The sequence below is a fragment of the Echinococcus granulosus genome (genome assembly GCF_000524195.1).
Source record: "Echinococcus granulosus chromosome Unknown EG_S00075, whole genome shotgun sequence".
Lineage (NCBI taxonomy): Eukaryota > Metazoa > Platyhelminthes > Cestoda > Cyclophyllidea > Taeniidae > Echinococcus > Echinococcus granulosus.
The window spans coordinates 373,804-385,721 of NW_020170455.1; the positions used below are offsets into that span (position 1 = coordinate 373,804).

Consider the following 11,918-nt stretch of genomic DNA (forward strand, 5'->3'; position numbering starts at 1 on the left):
GTAAATGGGGAACTAGGCAGTTTCGTTAAATATTGCTGAAATGCCATCCTACAGGGGTCCTGTGTGTTCACCCGACCTTATTACTCCGAATGTGCTTTGTTCCGGGAATGAAAGTCATCAGAAGATATCAGATCAGAAATAAGATCTATCGAGCCGATGATGAAGCTCGCATGATGAAACTCAGGTAGTTGAAGTTTAATGGGAAGATATTTATGAAAGCCATTTTATTTCGAGGCCCAGTGTGTTGATTATAAGGACTTGCTCAAATGCTGCAATTGTTGTGTGAATCGAAATTCAAAGTGGCAATGTACCCCTCACTTCAATTGTGAACTGAATTTTATTCATGACGATTTGATTAACCTTTCTTTACTGCATCTGCTCAAATGACCGAATAGATGGGGCTCACAAGGGAAATGTAAATGAGATTCTGGTGACTCTTAGTATATGCACAAAATTAGAATTCGGTGTAGCGGCCATTAAAGGAGCTAAACCGGGTGTCAACGTGTCAAAATCGTCCATAGAGAAGTAGCGCCAATATTGATGCGATAAGAGCGATCATGTACTATATCCGCATACTACAGAAGGCTAAAAGTAAGAAAAAACGCATCACTAGGCAACAAAGTAAACAAGCAAAAGAGCGCAGCTCAAAGGCACTATTTTAAACTGGTTTTGCTTTTAAAAAAGTGTCTTTATGGAAAATATTTGGTACAGAGAATGCTTTTGCCGTAGAACATAACCCAGCTTCAAGCAACACCTTAGGAGTAAATTCCATCAAGGTTTGCAGGCGGGTATTCTGAAACTTGCCTGGGTATGAATACTTATTTAACATGTATCCTCTTAATCGCACAATTGACATGAAGTTGCTTCGAAAACCTTCAGTGGCCACAATAGAAAAATGAGCGCAGGAAGCACCAAGGGCGGCAGAATTATTCAACCTCCAAAGTAGGGCTTTGAAATTCAAATCAATGGCGCCAGAGCCACTTGCCACTCATTGTAAGGGATAAAAATCTGAAAGTGGCTTTGTTCCTAGACGTTCAGAAGGACTGTCTTTCGCGGGTAACTCAGACAAATCTGATGACCAAATCCACTTGAGAAAGTTCTATCGGTATATTTCGGCCGCTAGTCGCAACGTTAAATTAATTCTGAATTCAAAAGAGCTTAAGGAAACAATGTACAATGTACTTAAGTACCAAAAGTGACTAATAAACACGAGGTTCCGTCTCTGTGATAGTTTGAAAATTCTATACATTGGATTCTTGTTCGACAAAATTTCACCAAAATAAATAAGTCGAGAAGGTGCAAAATTAGTGGAAATAAATCAACAGTATCAAAAGGGACCATGAAAATGCGCGTTTCACAAGTGGTGCTGTCCTTCAGACCACTCACGGAGCAAAACCAACCAGACAAAATCAGATACTCACTTGGGATCAATGAGAGAGAAAACCTGTGCTAGCCGCTGGAAGACAGTATTCCACGTGTAGAGCATAGCAGGGTGAAGGCTGAGCGCACTAGAGGTGGAGAGGGAAACAGAGAGGGCGGTAGCCCAAACGTCGGTTAACTGAATATACTCCATTTGCGGCTGTAGGAGGTAAGGGGAGAGGAGACACTGGCAGAAGGCGGAAGGGCGCAGAGCAGCTGATCCCGTCACAGTCAGTGGTGGCGGTGGAACCATCTGGGATCTGCGCCCATCTCGGCTGGGTGAGGTCTCCAAACTGGACTTTCCGGCGGATGTGGTGGCAGCGGTGGCGGAGCGAGACGCCTTGGTCCCCGGAGATTGGTCTGAAGGTATCGATATATCGCATGAGGAACAAGTGGAGGAACTTGAGAGACCGTTCAATCCATGAGATTCGGTATCTATGTCAATGGTATGGAGCTATAATACTGGCTTTCCAGTCATCTACGTTAATGACAAGGTTAATCTCGAATCGACACATCCTTCAACACCTTAAAGAGCAAATCAGAGGCTAGGGAAGTACATAATATTCTAATTCAGTCAATTTTAAATTCATTGCTTTATTTTTTTGTTATCTCTTTAAAGCCTAAAGAAACTTTTGATCGCACAGTTTTAACTGTGATTAGGATGAGAGGCAGATTATTAGCAGATTTCGGTGATCAATTTTAGCGTGTATAAAAAGTGGCATGAGAGGATAGTCAAGGAATCTGGATTCAATACGGACCACCTAACGAAAAGCTGAAGCATATTTGATCCGATCTTATTAAAATTCACCAGAAGTAAAGTGATCAACCCACAAAGGAATGCAGTTGCGTAGTAAACTTACATTTGCTAGAATGTATACCTAACTGCGCAGGCTCTTCGGTCCCTGCAGATTTTACTATCATCCCGCCGGTGTGACCTCAATTCCATTTCCATATTTAACTCTTCTGCACACTAGTAATAAATCTTTCTAATGTACGGCTTCGGGGCTAGCTGGAGGCACGAATTTCCTCCTTAGGTATGGTATAAAGCAAGACTTTTCAATCTTCGGCGATTCAATCTCTACGCTAGTGGTACAGGAGTCTGGTACCGGTTCCTACAGCCCCTCTCTACATTTATAATAAAAAACTATCAAATACCACAATTAAGAAGAGACAGCAAAGCTGAATTGAACGAAGACTGCAGACGTACCGGTTGAAGTTTTGGCACTTCCCAGGCCACCGCTGCTGAACCGCTGGACGTAAGAGGGTGTGGTTGAAGTAGTAACGCTTGTTGTGCAGAGAACCGGTTTATGATTCCAAGTGGAGGGCTGTCGTGGACCGCATAGCCAGACTGGAGTGGCGCGCTCTGCCAGTGACTTGAAGTCCACCGTCGACAGAATTGTCAGGTCGTGCTGGAGGATGCAATATCTCTTTGGAATACTACAGTCTTCTAGATAGGTATTTCGAAAGTTAAGCACAATTCCACTATGATAGAGCGATTTACTGGTGCCTGCATTTTATAAACCATTCGCAGTTTGGAATTCATATTAACAGGACCAAAACCATCTCCATGAAACTCCTTTAGAATTTAGAGTGAATGCTGTAGGGGAAGGAAAAGATCTGGGGTTTGATTAAAACAACTTAAAATATAGGCAAATTTTAAAGCGGTAAAATTCGATCATCCAGCAATTCGTTCGTTAATTCACGTGTCCATCCACGAGTAGGTCACTTTACTCACTCCCCATCATGCATTTACTTCTTTATTACTAATAAGTAATACGTTCAATTTACTTGTTCAATGGTTAATCCGAACATTCACTTGCTTATTCCTTTACATCACCGCATTCAAGGAAGGGATTTCCTACTGCAGTCGACGAATGGACTAAACTCTTGCAAATCATGGAATTTAATTGCAGGAATACTTCTTACCATAAAGTTAGAAAAGCATTACTCCTATCTACCTGAGAGGTTTCAAACACCCCTAAACCGCTTTTCTGAAACCCCTAGCAGATTGGCAATAAATCCGCACTTTAACTCCATTTTTCGCTAAGCAACAGAAGAGGTGGAACTTACACAAGAGTGGTTGAAACCAGGGTGCCTCACGAATAAAATTAGGGCTTGAAGTGAATAATTTAGTCAAAGGAAAGCTAAGTGTTGGTTAGCTAGTGGAAGACTTTGAAGGCAATTACATTCATCACAGCGGGAGGTTAAAGGCATACACAGACATCGAATAAGTAATGGTATCAGTAGTTTTTTGCACTGGCACTAAATACTCTTTCAAAAAACAAGCGATGGTTGAGCAAACTAAACCTCAAAGGAACTTATTCATGAAGAAAGTCTCAAAGACAAATTACTGCACCTCCATGACCCATTTTCAGGTTTACATTGAATGCTTACCCATGAAGCGAATAATCTAAGCAGCAAATAGGCAGATCTAATCCGCCAGATTTAGCTCACAAATAGGGAAAGATTTGATGTTGAACTACCATAGAACTACCGGATAATTTTCCGAGACACAGGTTTCTTAGGCAATTAATGAATGGACTCAAAAACAATGCTCCAGTTAAGCTATTTGCAGTCACTTTCGATCAGAATCTCTGGAATAGGTGAAAAAGGTTCGAAATATGCACCAACGGTGAACCTTAATGCAGAACGAAAATCTCATGTAATATACTTGCTACTCGACTCACTCTTTCATTGGGTGGCAAGAGCGGCAAAATCCGTTCCAGAATCGTCGGCGCCAGGCTGTCCAGAATGTCAATTACCGAGGTATTAGATGCAGCGGCAACACTAGCGGAAGAGGAGATATTCTGAATCGAGTCCTCGTGGCCTTGTTCTTGGTGTTGCTGTGCTGCTGCCGCTGCGACCTGATTAATGAGCCGTAAAACGGCTCGCGATTCGCGTAGAATATGGACGGCGAGCCGGCGAGCAAGGGGACGACATTGGCAGAGCATCACCAAAGCGAATCCCTCTGCCTCTACGAGGGCCGACTTCTCCGACAAGCTGGTGGTCACTGCTGCATCCTGAGTGATGAAATTAATGACGATTGTTAGTGCGTAGCCAGCCTTAGGTGTCAAACCCTGTCCCCTCTAGGGAGGCATAAAGCTTTGCTTCCCTTCAGATTCATCTTATAAATGTAAATAACATTACGGCCTTCACTGACATCTGATTGGAGCAGAAAGGCATCTCCTGTGAATGAATGGATGACTCATAGAAGAGCCAAAAAAAGAACAAGACACGGCCTAACTATTTTAAACCGTATATTTCACAAGGCTTTTCCTTACTTAGACCAATTTGCAAATAAAAAAGCAATTAGCATAAGGGACAGGCGTGTCATAGAACGCCGTCAAAGTGATACTAGATGAATTAAGTGCTTTAGTACAGTTCACTAGCAGAGTAAATGGTAAATGAATTAAATTGTGATGCAAAACCACAATATGACCGATGTGGGTGAATTACCACTAAGAACACCGAGGACAATATTTGGAGAAAAATGGGAGACTTTATTCTTTTCACCTTTGTCACAATCTTATCAATAGATTCTTCAAGCATGGGGGAGGAAAAAGTATGAACGTTGGTAGTGAGAAATGGGAAACCCGAATTTGCTGGCGTAAACAGAAGCATAAAGTGCATTACTTAAAATAGATGAGTTTGACCAACACGTGTGAGAAGTCAGACCTTGAACGGTGGGCGACACGAATAACCATTACGCCATAGGGCATAAGTGGTTCAAGAAAAAAATTCAATCAAAACGAAAATGTGGAAACACTGTGAAAACATTCACCAAAAAAAAAAGAATATTCAAAAATTTTGAAGACATAAAACGTAGAAAAAGTGGAAATTGAAGCTAATTACAAGCCAGCGAACAAGAAATTTCAATGAATTTAGTAGACGATACCTCCAGAAGGCAGCCATATGTAAAGGGCCAAAATAAAGAAAGCAAAGCATCGATATAGGTATTACTAAAAAACACGAGATCTAAATAGGTTAAATAGCACATAGCTAAAAGGTTAAGAAAAAGGAGTAGAAAAAGTTGCGAAAATGAACCTTAGGTAAACGGAGCTCCACAAAATTAGATTGTATAAGTGCCCTTGGATGGAAAAGGTTATAACGCTCGTCAGTAGTTACTACTAATAAACATGAAGCATAAATGTCTGGATTTAAGCCCGATCTCAATGTAAAGATCAAGACCTCAGATCCATTTCACAGAACAGTAGATACATGCACGAGAGCTAGAAATAACTCTAAAGAGGGACCTGAACAATATATGAAATAAATCTAGCCTAGTTTACACTCCATAATCAGAAAATGAAGGCACGCGATAAAAATGAATCCACGAAAAGCAGACACGAAGCTGTAAGGGTAATGAATTGCTCCTAATCTATCATTACACAGTAGTGGAACATGAAACAATTCTAGCGAGGAAATGAAGAATAGCGAAAAGGTATCAGGTGACCCAAAATTTTATGCGGCTCCTGGTACAAATGTTTGCAATAACTTTTCAACTTGTAAAATGCACGCTATGGTTTGTGTGCATAAGCTGCAAAAATGCATCATAAAGCATGGAGAGAGGTTAGTCCATCTGCATAGTAATGACCATTGTCCTCTCTACTATTTTCCTGATATTTTGAACCTTCACATTAAATAACGTCAGCTGAATCTGATGGATGGGACAGGAGATGTTGGCTTTACCGACTCAGATAAACTCTGTTCCAAAGCTGTGACTGGAGATCCATCTCGTGTAGCTTCTTGCACAGCATTCAAAGAGGCTGCTGCATGTGATAGTGGAAGGCATAACCCAGAAATGGCTTAAAGAACTTGTTAATGGCGGTGAACCACTAAAGGGTGAAAAAATCACATTCAGAAACCCCCTATTTCTTATTAGAATGGAAAACTACGGTCCGTTACGGACACTTCAATTTGAGACCAACGTACCCAAAACAATTTTTAGCAATGTTTGTCGTGAATACTAAAATAATTTGTTTGCATTAAACAATCGTATGATAATATCCGAAATAGAATGGATTGTTAAAAAAAATAAAACCGCAATACAAACGAATGCGATTAAGGTTGTTTATTCCTACTGGCAACAGATTGTTATGTAAAAGCGGAATTGGAAGCATACCCTTACCTCGTTGGAAAAATCATTAGGTTACAGATAAAACGGGTTATTTCCAGAAGCTTTCTGAAGTCCTGAAGTTATTACAGGCCCTGTAATGAGCCTCTTGATTACCATGCATGAACCGCACCAATTTCGCCTAGTAAACTTCTTATTCAATCAAATAATATGCATAGTTGAATCGGTGTAGAAAAGGAATCAGGAAAACAGACTCTTTGAAGGGCGATCTTCCAGTTGACCAGTAGTGTATGGAGGGTCTTGAGACAACTGTCCAATTGATGCGGCGCAGTGTCCGGGACGTACTTCTGAATGAATTGGATGAAGGCTGCAAAGCAAGAAGAGAGCAATAATGTGATCGGTTGAAATGAAGTACCTCTACTTTAAAAACGATTAAGTAAGGCTTTCAGTGTCTTACAGTATAGCCCCCAAGTAGGTGGCACAAAGCCTTGTTTAGACCATCTATTCTACTGACACACAAAGCCATAATGGAGTAGTTGTTTTACAACGACTCCAGAGATGACTGTCACAATATTATCGAAAGTGGCGCTGATAAAAAAATTACCAAAATCAGCAGTTTCGATCTTAATGGTTAAATGGTACGTTAAGACAGCTGAAAAAAAGGCACCCGCCAGAAGTGATTGAGTCTAGAAGGTAACTACATCTACGTCGATTTTTGGAGGGTACACCAATCTAGGGTCCCAAGTACCAGCCACCAGTGTAGCAAGACGAGGTTTAATAAAATAAAAGTTACTGTTTTGCAGCAATCTGTTGTTTGTTTAACTGTTCACTTAAGTGGGATCTTCAGTCATCGCCATTTATACTCCTTTTAAGCAGCATGGTCAAAAGCTCAGGTTTTAGCTTTCACTTCTTTCATGCTGGTATGACTTATTAAGCATTCAGAAGACAGGGGAAGCCACATCGGTGGCGCAGGCAAGCGAGCCTAGTCCAACGAAAACTCCAGAATCGATACGAGAATACCAAAAATAAACATCATAGAAGGCCCATGCTGTGGATAACTAAAAACCCACAAAAAATGGTTCAGCGAAGCAAAATCCATTTCTGGTAATCACTCGAGTCTTCAAAAAAAAGTAGCTAAAAGTGAAGTGACACCGTACTTAAATGACTTGAAAAAAGGTTAATTATATGAAGATATGTAAATCCTGTGAAACGTCTCAACCACGCCTTCCTTAGCTAAATGGAACTCCAATACACCATCGTGAGCACTAAAGAGAAAATAACGTGGTAGGGAATAGATCCAAAATATTAGCTCCATGGAGCTACTTTAAAATAAGTCTTTCGTTAAATACCTATATATTTTAGGCAAATATTCCCAAGACTGGTAATTGGGATAATGAAACATACGCATTACAGAGCATACGCTGGCCTTAAGTAGTGATAAGCCAGTGAATCTCCCTCCCTGGGCTCAGTCTACAAAGACGATAAAACTTCTGATACAAATAAAATCGGAGAAATGCATCACTGACATCGGGAATAAATAGCTTCCCATTCCATAGCGAATTTAATGATTTTATTTTCTGAATCGTGGGTAGCTTCCGAAACGTTGACTGCGCTATAATGGCCAAATCAGAAGTGACCAAGGGTATGAAACCCAGCTAACTACGATGACCATATGGAGGAACTTTCCAACCACCTTTGATTCAACCGCAACACTGATAACATAGGGCTGCAGCAATAGTCTCCCAACCCTTCTGTACATCAATTATGAAACGATCTACGGATTCAAATGCCTCAGAGACAAAAGGCGAGGGCTACGATAAAGCAAACTTACTCCGCAACTTAGGTCCCATATCGATGGCATGGGACTTTGCTTATATCACCCACATTGCTGCTTTTTCCGTCTACTTTCAAATTCGAATATTTGACAAAGTTTTCGCGATTATCCCGAGCGCTATAGTCTTTCCGCTGTGAGGAGAATTTATCATGTCATTTTTGCTTCCGTCTCGCAGTCAAATTCAATCCACTCAAACACCGGTGATGACCAAAACAGAAGATTGATGACAAGAAGCACTGAGAACGCCGTTCAAAACAAGAAGAGTAGCATGCATCACAATAATGATCGTCTATTAGGCGCGCCTTTATAATCGGCCTCACTTCGGCGCCTATGCTAGTGCCATCCGATTTGTGTTTGTTCCGCCTATGTTGATGGTCCATTTCTTCCGTAAATCGATAACAAAGCCCCTTTCAGATCCCAATAGCGACGAAGTCCCTGAAAGTGACTAAGACATTGCAGAACCATCTTACTGTGGTGGAGAGGAAGTGCTGAAAACCTAAGCCACGAAAGCGCTCAGGAAAGCTCAGTAATTGCGAAGCTTAGGGAGGAGGAGGCAAAAGGAAGATGAGGAGCAGGACTGACCCTGAATAGTGCGTTGTCGGTAGGCGGGAGACTCGATGATGAGATTGACCATGGTCTGCTGCGCCATCATACGAATCTCCTCATCCACATTGAGCGAGACCCTGGCTAACAGTTCGATTAATTCGGTACGCGACATCTCGTAGGGCAGCAGACGAGGAATGCAGTTCACACAGGTTTTCAGCAGATCTATCTTCGGCTTACGATCATTGCTACAGAGGAAGAGAGAGGGATAAAATGATGTAGCTGTTGGTCTTTCGCATCTCTTAGATATCTAACAGAATTGTAATCGAAAAGTGAAAATCAGTTAGCAGAGAAAATCTATTTGTTGTAGAACACCCGAAATAAGCGTTTGTGATGCAGTTTACAAACAGATGGTTTAAAAGCGAATTCAATTAAAGCTCAGCGGACAAATAGCAATTTTTGGAATCCAATGTCTCTACGGAGTGAGAATACAATAATGGTCACGGTTTCTGTTTCAGCGTTACGGATTTATAACTGGAAGAGTTGATGATGACGCCTTAAACATCACATGAATGAGAATCAGTTACACAGAAAAGTTCCCTTTGTATCATCTCTTCTTCTGCCGTCAAACTTCTGCGCCTTAAGACAATTTCAAGGGTAACTAGATTGCAAATATTAAGTAAACAAAACTACCAAAATCCCTAAAACAGGCTGAAGTGAAACTTCAAATAGTTTTGTAGACTCTAGCTCACTATTTTTTTTGAACCAGGTGTGAGAAATATGAAAACAGGGAGGGACCAAGAAAATTACAACAAAAAGTTGACTGATTCCTAAAATGCTGCTCCAGAGTTGTCCAAACAATCCATTTCTCCTTCTACAGACCCAAGAGATATCATTCAAAAAAGATACCATCAACAGACTTCCAAAATACGGATAAGGAAAGTGATAAGATTACGGGGCTGCATCATCGTCCTTGATCGGCGCTCCTTGTTTCGGTGGCATCATACTACGACAAACTTGCGGCTCCAGCAGCCGCAGAATAGCTTCAAAGGCTTTACGCACTGGCACAAGGTAGGGTCGAATGCCCAGCCGTTCGCACAGCGCGTCGTCCAATGTGGTTCCATGGAAGGAGCGACGTACATTGCCAGAACCCCGGGGATGCACCGATGAGTAGGCACCACCACCGCCACAACCAGCAAGAGGCTGATTCTGTGGCATCGGTGGCTCCCCATCTTTCTGTTGAAGTCCGTGTGCGATAAGAAGGAAGGCACGAAGACCGATATTCATGCGCTGAAAGGGGAGAGAAGAGTTGGAAGGTAGGTTTTGGATAAGTAAACAAGTACGGAAAGAGAGCCACTCACCTCGGGTGTAAGGACCAGCTTCTGCAAGCGATTCACGCCCAACAGATCAAAGATGATCTCAGTCATGGCGAAGTCGAGTTTCTCCTAAAAGTGTGAGGGGGAGGAAGATAACAAATTTATTCTCTGTGGTTCACTTAACCACGGTACCTAAGAAGCGGGAATTAAAAGGATAAAAAGCCATGCTAAAACAGAGATTACGAAACTGTGAAATTCACTAAAATGACTTGAAGAATAGTCGGTACAATAAGCAATTTCGAAAATACATAATAAGACTAAGGTTTCACAGCTTCGCCTTTTCGGTGGAGGCATTTAAGGAGAAAGAATCGGAAACGATTAACCGTGTTTGAGTTAATGCCAAGCAGGGTATATCTGGTAACCCAACTAAGTCACTAAGCTAGGGAAGGTACAGCATCACTTGTCTAAGGTTCATGAATAAAATAAATGACGCCAGCAAACTCATTCCCGCCAGCATGTGTGCTCAGTACGGGGATAAATTTATTCCTCATATAATCTCTTAAGAGAAGATTAAGCACCCCCAAAAAGTTTACCATGTTGCGACAGAAGCAGAGCGCTCCGAAATTCCTATCAACTATGATTAAAAACTAGAAACGGAGGGAGAACTCAAGAACCAGTTAATGATAAGAGCATCGTGGTTTGAGAGGTTGTCGAAAAGACGCATTGTACGCATAGGATCTATCCATGCTCCAAAAAAGTCTCATAAACATGCAACTGCACTAGAAATGGTTGAGGTGAAAAAAGAGGGGTTATTAAGCTTATTTGTGCCATGTGAATAATATTTTAAGTCACAGTCCTGGAGTGAAGATGGCGTGCGAATTATGCGTAACTTGCTCAAAGAGGAAGGAACAGTGTTCTTCCATACATTACAGAAAATATGTGATAACTGTAAGATTGGTGAAATTCCCCCTAGCGAACAGAAGCAGGGGGCTGGAAAAAAGAAAACAGAAACTGGTTCACATCCGGTAGAAAAAAAGCCATATCTAAAGAGTAAATGACTTGCCTATGTTTGAATTTATGTCAAAATAACATTGCCACAAGCGTATAAACGTCGACTCTTGACAATTCTCCGCGATAATGAAATAAACGATTATCGCTACAAGTGCTGATAACAAAATAAGCTTAAAATAGCACACAATAACAACCGTCAGACATTGACGGACACGATCACACCTAAACAATAAACAGGAGCCAAATTTACGCCCACTTAAATGAAATCGAGTCGCATCCTGTATCGGCAAGGCAGACTCGAAAACGAAGAATGTCCGCATAAAGAAGAGGATAATCGATTGGAACTTGGATAACAACGAAACTACTTGTGCAACAGAATGAATGATTTCGACAGTCATGTAGCAGAAATAGAAACAAACGGCTGAAGAAGTAGGGCATACCTGTGCAATAAAGTGGATAATTTTGACAAATACTGTACTGGAGACATTCTTGGGCAGCACTGACTTAGAGCCCTTGGGGAAGAGGCCGTTGACAATGCTCAGCAGCTTGTTCTGCGTGTCCGCGTGTTTCTCACACTTGATTCGCACGACGTACACCCTGGAAACATACATAATGCATAAAGTTGACTGATCAATTGACTTAAGTCTAATCCGTTGAAGTCTTCCTGTAACGTGGGAGCTCTGTCGAGATCTATGCGGTGGACTGCCAGTAATCTCAGCTT

At 41.5% G+C, this 11,918-nt stretch overlaps 1 protein-coding gene across 1 annotated transcript; it reads right to left on the reverse strand. All coding sequences in view use genetic code 11, as the record gives it.

Moving 5' to 3' along the window:
* Positions 1–1,417: 1,417 nt before the first annotated feature.
* EGR_07372 (hypothetical protein) lies at positions 1,418–11,808 on the reverse strand (the record flags this gene model as incomplete). Its single annotated transcript, XM_024496621.1, has 8 exons — positions 1,418–1,854; positions 2,627–2,828; positions 4,107–4,505; positions 6,748–6,860; positions 8,910–9,118; positions 9,826–10,160; positions 10,232–10,315; positions 11,638–11,808. The coding sequence occupies 8 exons, from the start codon at positions 11,806–11,808 to the stop codon at positions 1,418–1,420; spliced, it is 1,950 nt and encodes a 649-aa protein (XP_024349000.1).
* Positions 11,809–11,918: the final 110 nt, after the last annotated feature.